A 23,798-nucleotide genomic window follows, 5' to 3' on the forward strand; every position below is an offset into this window, starting at 1 on the left:
ATGTACAGGATCCGACACAAACGTAATAAAATGCACGAACGAAGAAATATTTAATATTATGAAAACAAAGATGAAGGATAGCGTGTCAGAACAAATCAAAATTTTAGAAGCAGCATGGACTGAGAAATTAGGGCGCAACATTTGTATTCTTGCAGATCAAAAGCCTGCATTTTCTAAATATTTCCATTCACTCCGAATTAAATGGCAAAACTGCAATAGAACGGAGCAGAATTTCAAAAAAAAATACGCCAACTGGCTATTAAACACTGCAGAATTTATAATAAAAGACGAATCTCTGTCAACGCAATCGAAAACAGGTCGTCCATCTTTATCATTTTCTGATGCGTCTGACCGATCGAGGCGCAGAAAAACAGAAGAACTTCGCACATTTAACACCACTGAAGAATTAGCTTACGCTACTCAAATGAATCTTCGCTTTTCAGGACAATTAAATGCTTCGAAAATTGTAAAAGATGTAACTTTGACAAGCCCAACAAGAGCTACTAAATATATGAAAGCTGCTACATCTCAAGTTGAACAAACTTTATCGAATGATGCAGCATTGTCAGTTCTAATTGAACACAAGTTCTCAAAACGTACGTATCAAAGTATTAGAAACATAGGCAAAGAAAATAACTGTAAATTATATCCATCCTATAATAATGTTGTAAAATCTAAAAGACTTTGTTATCCACCACGTACTGACATCACGATCAAAGAGAATTATGCTGAAGTAAAATTACAAAGTATACTAGATCACACGGCACAACGTATTTTATTACTGCAAAGGGAAGTTATTGGTACTTTGAGCATTGAAAACATTAAAAATTTGCATCTTACTTGTAAGTGGGGTTGTGACGGAAGCTCTGGACACAGTGTTTATAAGCAGAAATTTAACGAAGCCGGCATATCAGATGAAAATGTGTTCTTCACGTCATTTGTGCCATTACAACTTGTTTGTAAAGACGAAAAATTAGATACGGATCTTGTAATATGGCAGAATCCTAGAACATCATCTCCTAGGTTCTGTAGACCAATAAGACTACAATTTGAACACAAAAATGCTGAAACAACAGCTCATGAAGTAAATGATATTGAACAACAAATAAATTCGCTTAATCCCCTTGTGACACAAGTACATGGCATGGAGATCCGCGTTCAATATAACATGAATTTCACGATGATTGACAATAAGGTTTGTAATGCAGTGTCAGAAACGAAATCAACGTTACGATGTTATTTATGCAATGCTACATCCAAGGACTTCAATGATATACGTAAGATGCTACAAAGAAAAGTAGAAACAAGCAATCTCCGATTTGGAATTTCGACACTGCATGCCTGGATACGTCTTTTTGAATGCTGTTTGCATTTATCGTACTTACAATTAAAAAATGGCGAGTAAATTCTGACGAAGAAAGAGAAATTGTCGAGACACGTAAGTCGATCATTCAAAGAGGATTTCAAACACAATTAGGATTAATAGTCGATCGTCCAAAGCCTGGTTGTGGAAGTACCAATGACGGCAATATGGCAAGACGTTTTTTCGAAAATTCTACAACATCAGCCACAATGACAGGCGTATCCGGAAGCCTTATAAATCGATTTCACGTCATTCTGCAAGTTATCTCTAGTGGTTTCGAAATTGATAACGAATTATTTAGAGCATATTTTTTAGAAACTGCCAATGAGTTCGTAAAATTATATCCGTGGTATTACATGCCGACATCTATTTATAAACTCTTAATTCACGGCCCGGAAATTATAGAACACTTTTTACTGCCTATTGGACAATTGTCCAAAGAAGCACAAGAGGCACGTAATAAAGATATTAAAAGATTTCGTGAAGATTTTACGCGAAAATGCTCTAGAGAAAAAACGATGGAAGATGTTTTTAATCGATTGATTATTACTTCAGATCCGTATATTTCAAGTATACGAAAACAACCACGAAAATTTTTTAAATTGTTATTACCACAAGCTCTTGAATTATTAACTTCTTCGACAATCCCTGTATCAAGCACTGATAATTTACAAATTGCTATTAATTATGACAGCGAATCTTCAGTTACTGATAATGAATCCGACGCTAATTGCGATTCTGAAAATGACGAAGATTTTTGTTTGTAAAAATTTTTTAACTTATTTACAATATTTTAATGTACAAATAATAATTGAAAATATATATTTTTTATCTTCATTGAACCAAAAACAATAAATATTTTCGTTTTTCCAAAGTCATACGATTTTTCATATTTCAGTCCTATATTCTGCTTCTATTATGTTCTTTTCATTTATTTCTATTTCAAATTCGTGACCAGCAATGTCGAAAACCCCACGATATCAAGTTTTCAGTCACTTCCTATAATTTTTTAATATATGCATCTGCCATATTGGATCCGCCATGCTGTTTTTTGAAATTTGCACTTCAGATTCGTAATTAGCGACGTCGAAAACATTTATATACTAAGTTTTACAAAAATCGAACAATGGCTTCATATTTTGGCCACGTTTTCGGGATTCTGGCCCACTGTGCAGCGCGGTGACAGGCGCCTACCTCGAAGCAAGGAGAATTCAAAGCGAGCTTTACCATGAGCGAGCCTCTGGCGCAGCAGATCATTCTGCTGCAAACTATCGAGCGAAGTCTCACTAATTTTAAGAAGATCGGCAAGAACAATTACACTGCCGCAAAAATTCGGCAACGGATCGGGACCTTGAAGGAGAACTGGACTACCTGTGTGAACAAACACGCCAACCTCGTGCAGATCGTCCCACTAGAGCAACGAGCTAACATCAGCTACTTCCGAGACGCCGAGTTCGAGCGTCACCAGGAGATTTACGAAGGCACGCTGGACTACATGGCCGACTGCCTCGAGGAGCTGGAACCTGCACCATCGATGTCATCGTCTCCGCTGCATCCGATGAGTACAATAGATCGTTCATCTTTCTCGCTCACGCATTTACCGCCGATTAAACTCCCGCCCTTTTCCGGGAACCTCGATGAATGGGAATCTTTTCGAGATCGATTTACTTCGCTTATTATTCAAAACCAAGATCTCACTCCCTTTTCGCGTATGCATTTTTTAGCCTCAAGCCTTACTGGTCGCGCGTTAGATACCATTAAATCTATTGCGATTACTGCTACGAATTTCGAGATCGCGTGGAAAACACTCGCCTCACGCTTTGATAATAAGCGCCGATTAGTCGAAGTGCACGTATCCGCCTTATTCGATCTTCCGACGGCTACGCGCGAGTCCGCGTGCGAACTCAACGAACTTCGCGACAAAGCGAATCGGGCTATCGCCTCGCTGAGAGCTCTTCAGCGGTCGCCCGAGGAGATGCTCAGTGACATTCTCGTTCACTGCGTGTCGCAAAAATTGGATCATGCTACTCGGAAGGCATGGCGATTGAAAACCGGTAAGGACCCGCAAATTCCGTTGTTCGAAGCTCTCGATCGGTTCCTCGAGATGCGTGTTCGCGCGCTTGAAGAATTGTCACCGTCAAAANCGGAAAAAATGCGTGGGCAAAAGGTGTCAAGCGCGTCAGCGACCGTTTCAAAACTCGCGTGTCCTTTGTGTCAAGCTGCGCATTTTTTGAGTAAATGCCCGCAATTCTTGAAGAAGACGCCGAGTCAGCGATCTGAACTCATTAAATCAGCACATCGCTGTATTAATTGTTTGAGCTCGAAGCACGCCGTGCAAGCGTGCCCGAGCAAATACTCATGTCGAATCTGTCAAAATAGACATCACTTGATGCTACATTCTGACTCGACCTCTTCTTCTAGCAATCCAAACTCAACGACCGTGTTAAACGCGACGTCGGATAAAAAAGAAAACGACTCAGTAACGGCACTATTTTCTACTTCGACGGTAACCGCGCGCAAAAATGTACTACTCGCGACCGCCCGTGTTGCTGTTTTTTCGCCGTCGGGTCGTACACTCAACGTGCGAGCGCTCCTTGATCAAGGCTCAGAAATCACCTTTATCACAGAGCGTCTCGCTCAAAATTTAAAATTGCAACGCGTTCGATTGCCTCTTTCGATTTCCGCCGTCGGCGGCGTAGATGCGGGCACTTGTCGTTTCGCCGCTCAAGTCAAGATCGCTCCGATCAATTCTAACTCACCGGTGTTAACGACGACCGCGTCGATACTCAAAGTTTTAACTAAATACTCGCCATCAAAGGCATTCTCTCTGTGCGATTGGAGCTATCTTCAGGATCTTGCGCTCGCGGATCCGACTCCCGTCAGTGCCGAATCTATCGACCTCATCATCGGTGCGGACCTTTATCCCGAATTATTGCTCGACGGTATTCGGAAAGGAACGAGCGGACAACCGATCGCCCAGCGGACGATCTTCGGCTGGGTCCTCTCAGGCCCCACGTCGGATGCCGGTGCGCCGCATCGATCGGTTACCGTGCAGCATTGCGCGAGCGCGGATACTCTCGATCGAGAACTCAGATGTTTCTGGGAAGTCGAAGAAGTGCCGCGTCGCGCGCTTCTCAGCCCAGAAGAACAACAGTGCGAACAGCACTTCGCACAAACACATTCGCGCGATGCTGACGGTCGGTACGTCGTGCGTCTGCCGTTCAGGCGCGGTCCACCAATCGACATTGGTGAATCGCGTTTTATCGCCGAGCGTTCACTCTCCAGTCTTCACTGACGATTTCGGTCGAACGCTGTTCTAAAATCCGAATACGTCGATTTCTTGCGCGAATACGAAGCGCTCGGTCATATGCGTCAAATTCCGGATTCAGTTCTTTCCGCTCACCACGTATATATTCCGCATCATCCTGTCATCCGAGACAGCAGTCTCACTACGCGATTGAGAGTCGTTTTTAACGCGTCAAGTCGAACGACAAACTCGACTTCGTTAAACGATCATTTGCATGCAGGTCCGAAACTCCAGACGGCGTTACCTGCAGTGATCTTGCGATGGCGGCAATTCCGGTATGTATATGCGGCGGACATCGCGAAGATGTATCGCCAAATCCGTGTTGACTCTCGTGACATCGACTTCCAGCGAATCTTATGGAGCGCCGGCTGCTCAGATACCGGGCAGTCCTATCAACTGACCACGGTTACTTACGGGACAGCGTGCGCGCCCTTCCTCGCTCTTCGGGTTATACAACAGCTCGTGACGGACGAAGGCAGCTCGTTTCCTCTTGCCGCGCCGGTCCTGCATGAGAACATCTACGTCGATGATGTTCTGTTCGGTGCCGATGATATTCCGCTTCTCAAACAAACTCGCGATCAGGTCTGCGCTTTACTCGGTCGGGGACGGTTCGAATTGAGAAAATGGTCGAGCAATTCCGCTGCTCTGCTGAACGATATCGAGGTCGACAACCACGGCCTCGCGTGCGATCGCACTCTTCGAATCGACGAACATCTACGAATCTTAGGCATAAGCTGGAGCCCATCTTCCGATATGTTTCAATTTACCGTAACTCATATTCCGTCCGTTTCAAAAACCAAGCGGTCAATACTCTCGTACGTTGCCAAATTGTTTGATCCAATGGGGTGGTGCACGCCAGTAACAATCGCTGCCAAGATCTTTATGCAACAATTGTGGCAGCTTAAACTCAACTGGGACGATGTCCTTCCGACTGACGTCCGGCAAAAGTGGGAAGCCCTTCAGGCCTCACTTGCCGATCTCCACGGTCTCCAACTGAATCGATGGATTCAGCGAGGGTCTGACACTGTCCGCTGCGAATTGCACGGATTTTCTGACGCGTCCACTCACGCATACGCAGCGGCCGTGTATCTTCGGCTCACTTCTCTCTCTGGCGAAATCTCTTCTCACTTGCTAATAGGCAAGTCAAAGGTCGCTCCGATCAAGTCCCTCAGTATTCCTCGGCTGGAATTATGCGCAGCCGGTTTGTTGGCTCGGCTACTCGAATTCGTGCGAACCACTCTTGGTCTCGTCACCTCCCCGTGCTATTGCTGGACAGACTCAACTGTCGTTTTAGCGTGGGTCACGCAACAACCGGCCAAATGGAAGACGTTCGTCGCGAATCGCGTATCAGAGATACAATCGCGCGTTCCGAACGCGGTGTGGAACCACGTTCCCACCGATGAAAATCCCGCAGATTGCGCATCTCGCGGAATCGCCGGGTCTCTCCTTCGAACTCACCCACTCTGGTGGTGCGGCCCCGCATGGTTGCGTTACCCGATCGACGAGCCGTCGACTTCTCGATCGCACAATTTCGATACTCAAATCGAACAAAAGGAGAGTATTCAGTCTCATTTAGCTTCGACGGAACTTGACTGCGACTTTACGATGAGATTTTCGTCGTGGCCTCGGTTAATTCGCGTAACAGCGTATATAATGCGCTTCATCAATAAAACTCGGAAGCAGTCGATTCCCGTTGACGACGTTAGGGAGAACACACTAGCGTTATCAGCCCGCGAATGTCAACTCGCGAAAGAGTTTGTTCTGAGACGGATTCAGAAAGAGCTCTTCCCTCTCGAGTTCGTTGCGCTCACAAGTCAACGAGCCATATCCTCGAAAAGCTCGATTCTGTCGCTCAACCCTTTCCTCGGCAAGGATGGATTAATCCGTGTTGGCGGGCGGCTTTCGCACGCGCCGCTTTCCTTTTCCGTTAAACACCCGATTATTCTCGCCTCGCATCCGCTAGTCGCTTTGGTTCTGTATCACGTGCATTTAAAATCTCTACACGCAGGTCTACAATTAACGCTCGCTACGCTACGACGCGAGTATTGGGTCCTGCGCGCCCGAAGTCTCGCCAAACTCACTATTTTTCGCTGCGTTATTTGTACTCGAGAAAGGGCCACGATTCCTTTCCAACAGATGGGTGATCTGCCTCGCGTGCGGGTGACTCCTCCCGCACGCGCTTTTCTCAATTGCGGACTGGATTACGCTGGTCCGGTGCTCGTACGATCCTTGTCTGGTCGCGGAATCCCATCACGAAAAGCGTATATCGCGATTTTTATTTGCATGGCGACTCGCGCCATTCATTTGGAGCTCGTGGAGGGCTACTCAACCTCAGCGTTTATCGGCGCGTTTACTCGATTTTGTGCTCGACGCGGCCTGCCCTCGGCCATGTATTCAGATAATGGCACGAATTTTGTGGGCGCCGAACGCGAGCTTACCGCCGCGTTTCGCGCAGCTATCAGGGACCCGGACTTTCTCAATCGAACCGCTTCCGATCGAATCACGTGGCACTTTATGCCACCCTCCGCTCCTCATTTCGGCGGATTATGGGAGGCGGAAGTACGGAGTGTAAAGCACCATCTCCGTCGAGTGATTGGGGCTCATACTCTCACATTTGAGGAATTCTCAACAGTCTTATGCAATGTGGAGGCGTGTCTCAATTCCCGACCGCTCGCTCCTCTCAACGACTCGGTCGACGATTATGAACCGTTAACTCCCGGGCATTTTTTGATCGGCTCGGCCCTGACCGCAGTTCCCGAACCTTCCGTTTTGAATCTTCGCGAAAATAGACTGTCGCGCTGGCAACTCGTGCGCCAGATCTCAGAAAGATTCTGGAAGTTATGGCTTGACGACTATGTAAATACGTTACAACAGCGCGTCAAGTGGAAACGACCTGCCAAAACCGAGATCCGCGTCGGTCAACTCGTCTTATTGCGTAACCCTCTACTTCCCCCTTGCAAATGGGAGCTCGCTCGCGTACTACGATGTCACACGGGTCAAGACGGATTAACTCGCGTTGTTACGGTGAAGACTGCGGCGTCCGAGTATAAGCGACCGATTAATAAGCTATGCCTGCTTCCAATCGATATCGAGAAGCTGGAGCCTCCGACGTAAAGCGACTTCACGCTCCCGATTTCAAAGGAAATCATACGTACTCTCGATATTCCGATCACCTCGTTAAATTCTTCTAAATGTTCTCTTAGTTTTGTACTCATAGCATACATTTCGAAACGATAGTTTCGAGGCGAGCGGTATGTTAAGGACCGTCAACACTTTTATTAAATTCGAGTCTATCTATTCTGTAAATTTATGTCGTTTAAATTGTCGTTCCGCCAAGTCGTTCGATCTTGCTTATTGTGTCAATATTTTTAAATTACTCGCGTTATTTGTGTCAGCCTCGCAGTAACGGCCGTCCTTTGTGATTATCGTCTTAAAAATTAAATATTTTGGCATGACTCTCGTCGACAGATTTTTGTTCGCGAAAGTACCCTTCGACTTGTTTTCAACGTCTCTTGTTTATTCATTGTTCTATCACGACTTTCGCACGCAGAAAACACCTTGAAGTGTTTCCCGGTCAAACTGTTTTTTTGCTTCTTCTCGCATGGGCAAATTGAGGAGCGAACCGGCGTTCCCGCCGACTCTTTGTCAGAAGCCAACGAGAAATCATACGATCGAGATCGCGTCCGCACCTTGAGAATTCGAACAACTTGGCGGACTTATCGTTAGTAACGGGAACGCGGAACTCTATCTAAGTGTCGCGTCCGTGATACGATTCGCATCATTATATTTAATTCGGACAAAGTGAATAAATGACAGTGTTGTTAATTTGATTCAACCATGGTGCATTTATAACTCTGTTCCTCTCGCTCGCTCCCGTCTTCAATCTTCAGTCTCGCGGTCGCGGTCCACTATCATTCTGTCTCTCTCTTTCCTTCTCAACGTTCTATCACTCTGTCTCTCTCGCTCCTTCTCAACGCTATACCGCCGTCTCTCTCATCGCACATTCATCCCGCGTTCTCGCGGAGCGGAATCCGCCGCACGCGTTCACGACATTCGAGTGAAAATCCTCGAATCACGAACAATTAATAATTGTTAAAAAAGCATTTAATAATATAAACACATTAATATAGGTTTAACATGGCTTTAAAAGAAATAACAAATACCAATTTGTTTACAAAAAAAGAAATTTTGGAGGACATTATGGAAAACGATACGACTTTGTAAGTTATATTTTCTTAATGATTATGTATATTAATAATTAGTTATTATAAAGAAAATAAAAACTATAAAACTATAAGACTTATTAATATAACACGAAGATTTCTCGAATACAATTCGTAGACAGTCATCGTTCGCTCCTCCTTCCGCTTTGCGGCGCGCCGTGTATCGTGTTACAGTAAGACGTCTCTTCTCGTCGCGCGCTTCTATTCACGTGGATTGGCCGATCTTTTTTATTTAATAACTCAATAATTATTGCGAAAATCGCAAAACGGTAGAGGACTTTCCTATTCGGTTTAACTTACTCTACCTGCACACGACGGTTGAGGCAACTCTTACCGGACACTCTGTATATATATATACAGGGTGTCCCATAATTCGCGAACCATCGCGAATGGGCAGATAGAGCGTGTTAAACTGAATAGAAAAGTCTTGTATCATTTTGCGATATTCGCACTAATTATTGAGTTATTTATTAAAATATCTAAACAAATAAGCAGGTAAAAAGCATTATTTGATCGAGAGGCGGCGTCATGCAGCGTGCGGCGACCAATGTAGTGGCGCCGAAAAGTAAGATGATACTTTTGATACTAAGCGGTACATGCACACCGAATCCGGCCTACCGTTTTCTACTCGCTCATTTGTTTAGATATTTTAGTTAATAACTCAATAATTATTGCGAATATCGCAAAATAATACAGGACTTTTCTATTCAGTTTTTTAACACGCTCTATCTGCCCATTCGCGGTGGTTCGCGAATTATGGGACACCCTGTATATATATATATATATATATATATATATATATGCATCTTTATAATATGTGTCTATACAATTTAAAATTTAAACTGTCTTTAAAATTTGAGAAATATTTTTCTTAAATATTTCTTTATTTTACTCTGTAGATTTTAATAATTTGTAATATTTTTATATTAAATAAAGTTCTTGAAAATAGAGGTTTAAATTTTTTGATGTCAGGTCGAAGAGTCAGGGGCGAATCATCATTAAACACTTATTTTTAACATATTTTTTTATAAAACATTATTTTATTTTTAAGTATATTTAAATTCTCTATACATATTTCTCTGAAAAAAAAAATTTCGTTTTATTTCAAAATAAAATTGATTTTCTCCTATAATTTAATATAATATAATCTTCATTTTATAACTTCCCAAGGAACACAACGCAGTCAAAATGACATTATATTGACGTCATAATTATATCACGATAAAAAGTCAATATGATGAATTTTGGTTTTCAAAATTTGACGATTTATTGACGTCAAGAAAATATCAAAAAGACATCTTATTGTAGTAATTCCTTATAGAAATTTATCACTAGTAACGCCAATTTATCACTTATTTCGAGTACTTAATCACTTATTTCGAGTGCTAAAATTACTGTATATCAGTATTTTAAATACTCGAAATAAGTGATTAATATATACAATAATAATAATAATTATTATATATACAATAATTATATATTATATAAATAAACATATACATTATAGTAAATGTTCAAAAAAGTCAAGATGATCTTGTCCTGACTATGCCAACGTCATCCAATGTCAAAATAATAAGATCTGTAATTAGATCTTCATAAACTCTGCAACTTTTATCCAAAATACTTTTCTGTATAACTTATTATTTTCCACATTTTCCAGGGATTCTTTGTTCTCAGCATGTACACAAACACACACACACACACACACACACATGTATGTATGTAAATATGTACGTATGTACGTATGTACGTATGTATGTATGTATGTATGTGTGTATGTATATGTGTATATATAATATATGTATGCATGCTTATGTAAGTATATATGAATATATATATATATATATATATATATATATATATATTATTTGCAAATGAGAACGAGAAAGTAAAACATAGTAATATTAAATATTTAATATAAAATACATATAATAATACGTATAATAATGCTAAATATTTAAAATATAATGTTACTTATTGTAAATATTTAAAGTATTTAAAATATGTTATTTATTACTTTAAATATGTAAAATATTTGTATTTTTAAAATCAAATTGTCTCTTCGTAAAGAAAATAATTTTGTTAAAATTTATGGAATAGGATGATATCCTTTTAAGGTTTGCAAAAATGACATTTTTTTGCCGTCAATTAATTGCACATTTTCCACTGACGAAACTGAAAGATATGGAGGTTTATTTTCAGGTACTTGCATTTTTCCTATTACTTTAATTGGTGAGCCGTAAGTGAAATTATCTTCAAATTCTCCATTACATGTTATTAAAACAGACAGTTTATAATAACCATCTGTAATCGCTCCAATGTAAAAATGATTATTAGATGATTTTTCAAAAATCATTTTTATATGATGTTCCATTTCTGAAAAGAAAATTAAAATATTTTAGATAATAATTAATTCATATAATTAGGAATTTTAATGAAAACAAATATACAGAATGTTTCAGAATTGATAGTTGAAATAAAAGAAGCATATTCTACTAAAACTTAAATTAAATTCTTTCGATTATGTTAGTAAACACAAAATAATAATAACATAATATATATTAAAATGTCTGTTCCTATAATGTAACTGTTATATAACAGAGCATGTCACGTAACTGTTATCTTATTAAAACGGACTTTTTAATATATATGTTATGTTACAGTTACTTTGTGTTTACTGAGTATATTTAATTATATTTGATAATTGTTGTTATGTTTGATTATTGTTATTATTTGATATCGTTAAATTGTTATATTTGATTATTGTTATTATGTTTGATATTGTTATATTTGATTATTATTATTAAATTTACAATTAAAAATCAAAATTTGATTTTGGATAATCAAAAAGTTTTAAATTTAAATATATTGATTAACATATAAGAGAGATTATAATATTAAATTACCTATTATTAAACCACTTTTGGTTCTGGCATTTTGCATTTTAATCAAAGAAATTGTTTCAATTTCTTTTGGTATTTTATAAATGCCAATAGGAACGACAATAGTGAAACTTCGGATTAATAATTCGTATGGAAATGAAGCATTATGTAAATATTCTTTCCTCAAAGGGATTTTAGGTACCACTTTTTGTAGAGAATAAACCTATACAATTTAAGAATTTGTTTTAATTAATATGATAAATAATATTATATAAATATATTAAAATGTAATGTTATATAAATAATAATATATAAAAAATCTTATTTTAATACTATATAAATATAAAAATATCTTACTTGTTCTGTTTGAGTTATTATGTCTGCATATTTAAAAGCTAAATCATTCCAGGCAGCAATTTGAATGGTAATTTCACCGTTGCTCATAATAAAATTAAAAAGATGCGTTGTTTTGCCATTTCTTGTGGTTGATTTAATTTGAAATATTGAACTGACGTAGCCAGTTATTTCACTATAATGAAAGAATTTATTTGATTGAAATAAGGAAATGTTTGATTAAAATTAAAATATCTAATATAATTAAAATTTAAAATTATAAATTATTGCTAAAATTATTTAATATAAAACTATAATTGTAAATAAATATATAATGTGTATATGTATATGTGTTTTTGTGCGTATGCGTTTGTATATTTGTGTGTATCTGCATCTATGTATATTTAAATGTATAATGTGTATGTTACATGTGAAAATTTAAGTGTACGTGTATGTGTGTGTGTGTGTGTGTGTGTGTTTTTATGTATGCATGTGACTGTGTGCGCGCAAGGTGTGTAAATTTAGTTTTATAGTTTTTATTTTCTTTATAATAACTAATTATTAATATACATAATCATTAAGAAAATATAACTTACAAAGTCGTATCGTTTTCCATAATGTCCTCCAAAATTTCTTTTTTTGTAAACAAATTGGTATTTGTTATTTCTTTTAAAGCCATGTTAAACCTATATTAATGTGTTTATATTATTAAATGCTTTTTTAACAATTATTAATTGTTCGTGATTCGAGGATTTTCACTCGAATGTCGTGAACGCGTGCGGCGGGTTCCGCTCCGCGAGAACGCGGGATGAATGTGCGATGAGAGAGACGGCGGTATAGCGTTGAGAAGGAGCGAGAGAGACAGAGTGATAGAACGTTGAGAAGGAAAGAGAGAGACAGAATGATAGTGGACCGCGACCGCAAAACTGAAGATTGAAGACGGGAGCGAGCGAGAGGAACAGAGTTATAAATGCACCATGGTTGAATCAAATTAACAACACTGTCATTTATTCACTTTGTCCGAATTAAATATAATGATGCGAATCGTATCACGGACGCGACACTTAGATAGAGTTCCGCGTTCCCGTTACTAACGATAAGTCCGCCAAGTTGTTCGAATTCTCAAGGTGCGGACGCGATCTCGATCGTATGATTTCTCGTTGGCTTCTGACAAAGAGTCGGCGGGAACGCCGGTTCGCTCCTCAATTTGCCCATGCGAGAAGAAGCAAAAAAACAGTTTGACCGGGAAACACTTCAAGGTGTTTTCTGCGTGCGAAAGTCGTGATAGAACAATGAATAAACAAGAGACGTTGAAAACAAGTCGAAGGGTACTTTCGCGAACGAAAATCTGTCGACGAGAGTCATGCCAAAATATTTAATTTTTAAGACGATAATCACAAAGGACGGCCGTTACTGCGAGGCTGACACAAATAACGCGAGTAATTTAAAAATATTGACACAATAAGCAAGATCGAACGACTTGGCGGAACGACAATTTGAACGACATAAATTTACAGAATAGATAGACTCGAATTTAATAAAAGTGTTGACGGTCCTTAACATACCGCTCGCCTCGAAACTATCGTTTCGAAATGTATGCTATGAGTACAAAACTAAGAGAACATTTAGAAGAATTTAACGAGGTGATCGGAATATCGAGAGTACGTATGATTTCCTTTGAAATCGGGAGCGTGAAGTCGCTTTACGTCGGAGGCTCCAGCTTCTCGATATCGATTGGAAGCAGGCATAGCTTATTAATCGGTCGCTTATACTCGGACGCCGCAGTCTTCACCGTAACAACGCGAGTTAATCCGTCTTGACCCGTGTGACATCGTAGTACGCGAGCGAGCTCCCATTTGCAAGGGGGAAGTAGAGGGTTACGCAATAAGACGAGTTGACCGACGCGGATCTCGGTTTTGGCAGGTCGTTTCCACTTGACGCGCTGTTGTAACGTATTTACATAGTCGTCAAGCCATAACTTCCAGAATCTTTCTGAGATCTGGCGCACGAGTTGCCAGCGCGACAGTCTATTTTCGCGAAGATTCAAAACGGAAGGTTCGGGAACTGCGGTCAGGGCCGAGCCGATCAAAAAATGCCCGGGAGTTAACGGTTCATAATCGTCGACCGAGTCGTTGAGAGGAGCGAGCGGTCGGGAATTGAGACACGCCTCCACATTGCATAAGACTGTTGAGAATTCCTCAAATGTGAGAGTATGAGCCCCAATCACTCGACGGAGATGGTGCTTTACACTCCGTACTTCCGCCTCCCATAATCCGCCGAAATGAGGAGCGGAGGGTGGCATAAAGTGCCACGTGATTCGATCGGAAGCGGTTCGATTGAGAAAGTCCGGGTCCCTGATAGCTGCGCGAAACGCGGCGGTAAGCTCGCGTTCGGCGCCCACAAAATTCGTGCCATTATCTGAATACATGGCCGAGGGCAGGCCGCGTCGAGCACAAAATCGAGTAAAACGCGCCGATAAACGCTGAGGTTGAGTAGCCCTCCACGAGCTCCAAATGAATGGCGCGAGTCGCCATGCAAATAAAAATCGCGATATACGCTTTTCGTGATGGGATTCCGCGACCAGACAAGGATCGTACGAGCACCGGACCAGCGTAATCCAGTCCGCAATTGAGAAAAGCGCGTGCGGGAGGAGTCACCCGCACGCGAGGCAGATCACCCATCTGTTGGAAAGGAATCGTGGCCCTTTCTCGAGTACAAATAACGCAGCGAAAAATAGTGAGTTTGGCGAGACTTCGGGCGCGCAGGACCCAATACTCGCGTCGTAGCGTAGCGAGCGTTAATTGTAGACCTGCGTGTAGAGATTTTAAATGCACGTGATACAGAACCAAAGCGACTAGCGGATGCGAGGCGAGAATAATCGGGTGTTTAACGGAAAAGGAAAGCGGCGCGTGCGAAAGCCGCCCGCCAACACGGATTAATCCATCCTTGCCGAGGAAAGGGTTGAGCGACAGAATCGAGCTTTTCGAGGATATGGCTCGTTGACTTGTGAGCGCAGCGAACTCGAGAGGGAAGAGCTCTTTCTGAATCCGTCTCAGAACAAACTCTTTCGCGAGTTGACATTCGCGGGCTGATAACGCTAGTGTGTTCTCCCTAACGTCGTCAACGGGAATCGACTGCTTCCGAGTTTTATTGATGAAGCGCATTATATACGCTGTTACGCGAATTAACCGAGGCCACGACGAAAATCTCATCGTAAAGTCGCAGTCAAGTTCCGTCGAAGCTAAATGAGACTGAATACTCTCCTTTTGTTCGATTTGAGTATCGAAATTGTGCGATCGAGAAGTCGACGGATCGTCGATCGGGTAACGCAACCATGCGGGGCCGCACCACCAGAGTGGGTGAGTTCGAAGGAGAGACCCGGCGATTCCGCGAGATGCGCAATCTGCGGGATTTTCATCGGTGGGAACGTGGTTCCACACCGCGTTCGGAACGCGCGATTGTATCTCTGATACGCGATTCGCGACGAACGTCTTCCATTTGGCCGGTTGTTGCGTGACCCACGCTAAAACGACAGTTGAGTCTGTCCAGCAATAGCACGGGGAGGTGGCGAGACCAAGAGTGGTTCGCACGAATTCGAGTAGCCGAGCCAACAAACCGGCTGCGCATAATTCCAGCCGAGGAATACTGAGGGACTTGATCGGAGCGACCTTTGACTTGCCTATTAGCAAGTGAGAAGAGATTTCGCCAGAGAGAGAAGTGAGCCGAAGATACACGGCCGCTGCGTATGCGTGAGTGGACGCGTCAGAAAATCCGTGCAATTCGCAGCGGACAGTGTCAGACCCTCGCTGAATCCATCGATTCAGTTGGAGACCGTGGAGATCGGCAAGTGAGGCCTGAAGGGCTTCCCACTTTTGCCGGACGTCAGTCGGAAGGACATCGTCCCAGTTGAGTTTAAGCTGCCACAATTGTTGCATAAAGATCTTGGCAGCGATTGTTACTGGCGTGCACCACCCCATTGGATCAAACAATTTGGCAACGTACGAGAGTATTGACCGCTTGGTTTTTGAAACGGACGGAATATGAGTTACGGTAAATTGAAACATATCGGAAGATGGGCTCCAGCTTATGCCTAAGATTCGTAGATGTTCGTCGATTCGAAGAGTGCGATCGCACGCGAGGCCGTGGTTGTCGACCTCGATATCGTTCAGCAGAGCAGCGGAATTGCTCGACCATTTTCTCAATTCGAACCGTCCCCGACCGAGCAAAGCGCAGACCTGATCGCGAGTTTGTTTGAGAAGCGGAATATCATCGGCACCGAACAGAACATCATCGACGTAGATGTTCTCATGCAGGACCGGCGCGGCAAGAGGAAACGAGCTGCCTTCGTCCGTCACGAGCTGTTGTATAACCCGAAGAGCGAGGAAAGGGCGCGCACGCTGTCCCGTAAGTAACCGTGGTCAGTTGATAGGACTGCCCGGTATCTGAGCAGCCGGCGCTCCATAAGATTCGCTGGAAGTCGATGTCACGAGAGTCAACACGGATTTGGCGGTACATCTTCGCGATGTCCGCCGCATATACATACCGGAATTGCCGCCATCGCAAGATCACTGCAGGTAACGCCGTCTGGAGTTTCGGACCTGCATGCAAATGATCGTTTAACGAAGTCGAGTTTGTCGTTCGACTTGACGCGTTAAAAACGACTCTCAATCGCGTAGTGAGACTGCTGTCTCGGATGACAGGATGATGCGGAATATATACGTGCTGAGCGGAAAGAACTGAATCCGGAATTTGACGCATATGACCGAGCGCTTCGTATTCGCGCAAGAAATCGACGTATTCGGATTTTAGAACAGCGTTCGACCGAAATCGTCGGTGAAGACTGGAGAGTGAACGCTCGGCGATAAAACGCGATTCACCAATGTCGATTGGTGGACCGCGCCTGAACGGCAGACGCACGACGTACCGACCGTCAGCATCGCGCGAATGTGTTTGTGCGAAGTGCTGTTCGCACTGTTGTTCTTCTGGGCTGAGAAGCGCGCGACGCGGCACTTCTTCGACTTCCCAGAAACATCTGAGTTCTCGATCGAGAGTATCCGCGCTCGCGCAATGCTGCACGGTAACCGATCGATGCGGCGCACCGGCATCCGACGTGGGGCCTGAGAGGACCCAGCCGAAGATCGTCCGCTGGGCGATCGGTTGTCCGCTCGTTCCTTTCCGAATACCGTCGAGCAATAATTCGGGATAAAGGTCCGCACCGATGATGAGGTCGATAGATTCGGCACTGACGGGAGTCGGATCCGCGAGCGCAAGATCCTGAAGATAGCTCCAATCGCACAGAGAGAATGCCTTTGATGGCGAGTATTTAGTTAAAACTTTGAGTATCGACGCGGTCGTCGTTAACACCGGTGAGTTAGAATTGATCGGAGCGATCTTGACTTGAGCGGCGAAACGACAAGTGCCCGCATCTACGCCGCCGACGGCGGAAATCGAAAGAGGCAATCGAACGCGTTGCAATTTTAAATTTTGAGCGAGACGCTCTGTGATAAAGGTGATTTCTGAGCCTTGATCAAGGAGCGCTCGCACGTTGAGTGTACGACCCGACGGCGAAAAAACAGCAACACGGGCGGTCGCGAGTAGTACATTTTTGCGCGCGGTTACCGTCGAAGTAGAAAATAGTGCCGTTACTGAGTCGTTTTCTTTTTTATCCGACGTCGCGTTTAACACGGTCGTTGAGTTTGGATTGCTAGAAGAAGAGGTCGAGTCAGAATGTAGCATCAAGTGATGTCTATTTTGACAGATTCGACATGAGTATTTGCTCGGGCACGCTTGCACGGCGTGCTTCGAGCTCAAACAATTAATACAGCGATGTGCTGATTTAATGAGTTCAGATCGCTGACTCGGCGTCTTCTTCAAGAATTGCGGGCATTTACTCAAAAAATGCGCAGCTTGACACAAAGGACACGCGAGTTTTGAAACGGTCGTTGACGCGCTTGACACCTTTTGCCCACGCATTTTTTCCGCTTTCGACGGTGACAATTCTTCAAGCGCGCGAACACGCATCTCGAGGAACCGATCGAGAGCTTCGAACAACGGAATTTGCGGGTCCTTACCGGTTTTCAATCGCCATGCCTTCCGAGTAGCATGATCCAATTTTTGCGACACGCAGTGAACGAGAATGTCACTGAGCATCTCCTCGGGCGACCGCTGAAGAGCTCTCAGCGAGGCGATAGCCCGATTCGCTTTGTCGCGAAGTTCGTTGAGTTCGCACGCGGACTCGCGCGTAGCCGTCGGAAGATCGAATAAGGCGGATACATGCACTTCGACTAATCGGCGCTTATTATCAAAGCGTGAGGCGAGTGTTTTCCACGCGATCTCGAAATTCGTAGCAGTAATCGGAATAGATTTAATGGTATCTAACGCGCGACCAGTAAGGCTTGAGGCTAAAAAATGTATACGCGAAAAGGGAGTGAGATCTTGGTTTTGAATAATAAGCGAAGTAAATCGATCTCGAAAAGATTCCCATTCATCGAGGTTCCCGGAAAAGGGCGGGAGTTTAATCGGCGGTAAATGCGTGAGCGAGAAAGATGAACGATCTATTGTACTCATCGGATGCAGCGGAGACGATGACATCGATGGTGCAGGTTCCAGCTCCTCGAGGCAGTCGGCCATGTAGTCCAGCGTGCCTTCGTAAATCTCCTGGTGACGCTCGAACTCGGCGTCTCGGAAGTAGCTGATGTTAGCTCGTTGCTCTAGTGGGACGATCTGCACGAGGTTGGCGTGTTTGTTCACACAGGTAGTCCAGTTCTCCTTCAAGGTCCCGATCCGTTGCCGAATTTTTGCGGCAGTGTAATTGTTCTTGCCGATCTTCTTAAAATTAGTGAGACTTCGCTCGATAGTTTGCAGCAGAATGATCTGCTGCGCCAGAGGCTCGCTCATGGTAAAGCTCGCTTTGAATTCTCCTTGCTTCGAGGTAGGCGCCTGTCACCGCGCTGCACAGTGGGCCAGAATCCCGAAAACGTGGCCAAAATATGAAGCCATTGTTCGATTTTTGTAAAACTTAGTATATAAATGTTTTCGACGTCGCTAATTACGAATCTGAAGTGCAAATTTCAAAAAACAGCATGGCGGATCCAATATGGCAGATGCATATATTAAAAAATTATAGGAAGTGACTGAAAACTTGATATCGTGGGGTTTTCGACATTGCTGGTCACGAATTTGAAATAGAAATAAATGAAAAGAACATAATAGAAGCAGAATATAGGACTGAAATATGAAAAATCGTATGACTTTGGAAAAACGAAAATATTTATTGTTTTTGGTTCAATGAAGATAAAAAATATATATTTTCAATTATTATTTGTACATTAAAATATTGTAAATAAGTTAAAAAATTTTTACAAACAAAAATCTTCGTCATTTTCAGAATCGCAATTAGCGTCGGATTCATTATCAGTAACTGAAGATTCGCTGTCATAATTAATAGCAATTTGTAAATTATCAGTGCTTGATACAGGGATTGTCGAAGAAGTTAATAATTCAAGAGCTTGTGGTAATAACAATTTAAAAAATTTTCGTGGTTGTTTTCGTATACTTGAAATATACGGATCTGAAGTAATAATCAATCGATTAAAAACATCTTCCATCGTTTTTTCTCTAGAGCATTTTCGCGTAAAATCTTCACGAAATCTTTTAATATCTTTATTACGTGCCTCTTGTGCTTCTTTGGACAATTGTCCAATAGGCAGTAAAAAGTGTTCTATAATTTCCGGGCCGTGAATTAAGAGTTTATAAATAGATGTCGGCATGTAATACCACGGATATAATTTTACGAACTCATTGGCAGTTTCTAAAAAATATGCTCTAAATAATTCGTTATCAATTTCGAAACCACTAGAGATAACTTGCAGAATGACGTGAAATCGATTTATAAGGCTTCCGGATACGCCTGTTATTGTGGCTGATGTTGTAGAATTTTCGAAAAAACGTCTTGCCATATTGCCGTCATTGGTACTTCCACAACCAGGCTTTGGACGATCGACTATTAATCCTAATTGTGTTTGAAATCCTCTTTGAATGATCGACTTACGTGTCTCGACAATTTCTCTTTCTTCGTCAGAATTTACTCGCCATTTTTTAATTGTAAGTTTGTACGATAAATGCAAACAGCATTCAAAAAGACGTATCCAGGCATGCAGTGTCGAAATTCCAAATCGGAGATTGCTTGTTTCTACTTTTCTTTGTAGCATCTTACGTATATCATTGAAGTCCTTGGATGTAGCATTGCATAAATAACATCGTAACGTTGATTTCGTTTCTGACACTGCATTACAAACCTTATTGTCAATCATCGTGAAATTCATGTTATATTGAACGCGGATCTCCATGCCATGTACTTGTGTCACAAGGGGATTAAGCGAATTTATTTGTTGTTCAATATCATTTACTTCATGAGCTGTTGTTTCAGCATTTTTGTGTTCAAATTGTAGTCTTATTGGTCTACAGAACCTAGGAGATGATGTTCTAGGATTCTGCCATATTACAAGATCCGTATCTAATTTTTCGTCTTTACAAACAAGTTGTAATGGCACAAATGACGTGAAGAACACATTTTCATCTGATATGCCGGCTTCGTTAAATTTCTGCTTATAAACACTGTGTCCAGAGCTTCCGTCACAACCCCACTTACAAGTAAGATGCAAATTTTTAATGTTTTCAATGCTCAAAGTACCAATAACTTCCCTTTGCAGTAATAAAATACGTTGTGCCGTGTGATCTAGTATACTTTGTAATTTTACTTCAGCATAATTCTCTTTGATCGTGATGTCAGTACGTGGTGGATAACAAAGTCTTTTAGATTTTACAACATTATTATAGGATGGATATAATTTACAGTTATTTTCTTTGCCTATGTTTCTAATACTTTGATACGTACGTTTTGAGAACTTGTGTTCAATTAGAACTGACAATGCTGCATCATTCGATAAAGTTTGTTCAACTTGAGATGTAGCAGCTTTCATATATTTAGTAGCTCTTGTTGGGCTTGTCAAAGTTACATCTTTTACAATTTTCGAAGCATTTAATTGTCCTGAAAAGCGAAGATTCATTTGAGTAGCGTAAGCTAATTCTTCAGTGGTGTTAGATGTGCGAAGTTCTTCTGTTTTTCTGCGCCTCGATCGGTCAGACGCATCAGAAAATGATAAAGATGGACGACCTGTTTTCGATTGCGTTGACAGAGATTCGTCTTTTATTATAAATTCTGCAGTGTTTAATAGCCAGTTGGCGTATTTTTTTTTGAAATTCTGCTCCGTTCTATTGCAGTTTTGCCATTTAATTCGGAGTGAATGGAAATATTTAGAAAATGCAGGCTTTTGATCTGCAAGAATACAAATGTTGCGCCCTAATTTCTCAGTCCATGCTGCTTCTAAAATTTCGATTTGTTCTGACACGCTATCCTTCATCTTTGTTTTCATAATATTAAATATTTCTTCGTTCGTGCATTTTATTACGTTTGTGTCGGATCCTGTACATAAAACAAATATGATTATAAATATTAATATTTTAATATTATTTATATATTACGCAGATTTATGTGTTACATATCTTGTTCCAGTTAAATGTCATCAATGTAATAATTTATAAAAATAATATTAGATATAACTAATTTATATTAATAATTAATTTATAATATTATTTATATAATTAAAATAATTGAGATTTTTCAAAGGCTTTGTTAATTATAAATAAAATTAGATAAGTCAAAGGCAAGAGCCACCATTTACAAACTATTTGCAAAAAAGAAAAAAAAACGAAAATTTTATATGTAATTACATTATACAATACAAACAAATTTAATATGTAATTCTATTATATTACACAATTTGATCGTCTATTATAATTACAAAATAAACGCTTATCATTAATTTAGTATAAATACGAAATATATTGTATATATTATATTATCTACAACAAATTAATTAGTAAAAATATTAATCATTCTTTTAAACGTTTCGATCCTTTTTTCGGATCATCTTCAGTAGATATAAAATAAATTGTAATAATTGTGATGTTTATAAAATAAATTGTAATGATTGTGATGTTTCGTATGTGGGACAAATTAAAGAACACCGATCTGATGTTAATAAAAGATCTGGGCTGCCTTTAGTAATATCTACACATAAAATCACCACTAACCACGATAATATATATATTTTGTATTTATACTAGATTAATGATAAGCGATTATTTTGTAATTATAATAGGCGATCAATTTGTATAATATAATGGAATTACATATTAAATTTGTTTGTATTGTATAATGTAATTACATATTAAATTTTCGTTTTTTTTTTCCTTTTTTGCAAACAATTTGTGAATGGTGGCTCTTGCCTTTGACTTATCTAATTTTATTTATATAATTATAAATTAATATTGTTATAAATTATTGTAATACTATAAAAACGAATGGTAATATAATAGCATTTGTAGTTACAAATTATAAATAAATGTATGTGGCAGAAAAATAGTTGTATTTCTACTAAACTTTTGGATGGTACTGTACTTTCTGGAGAATCTAAAGCCTTAGACACAATGCGAGATAATAGCAGACCCTTGGAACAAAAATTTTAACGGACAGAAAATGTACGGCGCGATTCACCTATATTAAAATGCTTGGCACAGCATTCGATACCGAAACAAATAACGCGTAACGCTTTACAAAACTTTATCGCATTTTTACACGGGCAGCTACGGGCAGCTAGAAATTGCACGATTCGAAAGAGGAAGGTTTAATTTAAAAGATTTTACCAATCCGACCTTGGAATGCGGTGGTATACATAACTATTTCGTTCGGTGAAAATTTAATTTCTCCAAAATACATTGTATTGTACAGACCAAAGTTCGATTTTAAAAAAACAACATATGTAACACATATTTATATAATATTATCGTTTTGTTTTGTTGTACATACCACCAGGAACACAATCCATTTTGCACGATTTAATTTGAACACTTTATCCTTGAAATATTAACGTTAGACCAGAGCGGTGAAATTTCGGTTAACTGCGACTGCCACAACTGTTCAGTGCAAAGGTCAACTTTGAACTGAGCTAGAGTTTTATGTACAGAAATGTGATCTTTGGTATTTCAGCATGAAGTGGGGGGTACAGTCCTCTACAAAATCCAATAGTCACATTTCATAAAATAAAAAATTTTTTTTTTACTTTTGGCCACGTTTTCGGGATTCTGGCCCACTGTGCGCTGGAGTGGAGGAGGCCACAGAACAGATCCGCACAGAGTCACCCCGATCCGGCTCGAAGGACCAAAATTTATGTTCGTGATTCGAGGATTTTCACTCGAATGTCGTGAACGCGTGCGGCGGGTTCCGCTCCGCGAGAACGCGGGATGAATATGCGATGAGAGAGACGGCGGTATAGCGTTGAGAAGGAGCGAGAGAGACAGAGTGATAGAACGTTGAGAAGGAAAGAGAGAGACAGAATGATAGTGGACCGCGACCGCGAAACTGAAGATTGAAAACGGGAGCGAGCGAGAGGAACAGAGTTATAAATGCACCATGGTTGAATCAAATTAACAACACTGTCATTTATTCACTTTGTCCGAATTAAATATAATGATGCGAATCGTATCACGGACGCGACACTTAGATAGAGTTCCGCGTTCCCGTTACTAACGATAAGTCCGCCAAGTTGTTCGAATTCTCAAGGTGCGGA

General features: G+C 41.0%; 6 protein-coding genes across 6 annotated transcripts; 2 read left to right on the forward strand and 4 right to left on the reverse strand.

Moving 5' to 3' along the window:
- Positions 1-2,591: 2,591 nt before the first annotated feature.
- LOC114935762 (uncharacterized) lies at positions 2,592-4,662 on the forward strand. Its single transcript, XM_029308659.2, has one exon. It carries the CDS (start codon positions 2,592-2,594, stop codon positions 4,656-4,658), a length of 2,067 nt encoding a protein of 688 aa, XP_029164492.2. The 3' UTR covers positions 4,659-4,662.
- Positions 4,663-4,973: 311 nt separating this feature from the next.
- Positions 4,974-7,784, forward strand: LOC146720133 (uncharacterized). The gene has a single exon (XM_085489023.1). It carries the CDS (start codon positions 4,974-4,976, stop codon positions 7,782-7,784), a length of 2,811 nt encoding a protein of 936 aa, XP_085345149.1.
- A 3,161-nt stretch (positions 7,785-10,945) lies between these two features.
- LOC114929799 (uncharacterized) lies at positions 10,946-13,744 on the reverse strand. The gene is made up of 4 exons (XM_085489022.1): positions 12,705-13,744; positions 12,133-12,304; positions 11,800-11,998; positions 10,946-11,269 (listed from the first exon to the last, which is right to left on the reverse strand). The coding sequence occupies exons 1-4, from the start codon at positions 12,785-12,787 to the stop codon at positions 10,983-10,985; spliced, it is 741 nt and encodes a 246-aa protein (XP_085345148.1). The 5' UTR covers positions 12,788-13,744; the 3' UTR covers positions 10,946-10,982.
- Positions 13,745-13,810: 66 nt separating this feature from the next.
- LOC146720134 (uncharacterized) lies at positions 13,811-14,536 on the reverse strand. Its single transcript, XM_085489020.1, has one exon. The coding sequence runs from the start codon at positions 14,534-14,536 to the stop codon at positions 13,811-13,813; it is 726 nt and encodes a 241-aa protein (XP_085345146.1).
- A 1,990-nt stretch (positions 14,537-16,526) lies between these two features.
- LOC114935761 (uncharacterized) lies at positions 16,527-19,005 on the reverse strand. Its single transcript, XM_085489021.1, has 2 exons — positions 16,652-19,005; positions 16,527-16,578 (listed from the first exon to the last, which is right to left on the reverse strand). The coding sequence occupies exons 1-2, from the start codon at positions 19,003-19,005 to the stop codon at positions 16,527-16,529; spliced, it is 2,406 nt and encodes an 801-aa protein (XP_085345147.1).
- On the reverse strand, positions 19,002-23,149 carry LOC114935764 (uncharacterized). Its single transcript, XM_029308662.2, has 2 exons — positions 23,039-23,149; positions 19,002-21,592 (listed from the first exon to the last, which is right to left on the reverse strand). Exons 1-2 carry the CDS (start codon positions 23,055-23,057, stop codon positions 19,467-19,469), a joined length of 2,145 nt encoding a protein of 714 aa, XP_029164495.1. The 5' UTR covers positions 23,058-23,149; the 3' UTR covers positions 19,002-19,466.
- Positions 23,150-23,798: the final 649 nt, after the last annotated feature.

This window comes from Nylanderia fulva, unplaced genomic scaffold (assembly GCF_048542155.1).
Source record: "Nylanderia fulva isolate GAGA-0341 unplaced genomic scaffold, ASM4854215v1 Scaffold769, whole genome shotgun sequence".
In the NCBI taxonomy this organism is placed as follows: Eukaryota; Metazoa; Arthropoda; class Insecta; order Hymenoptera; family Formicidae; genus Nylanderia; species Nylanderia fulva.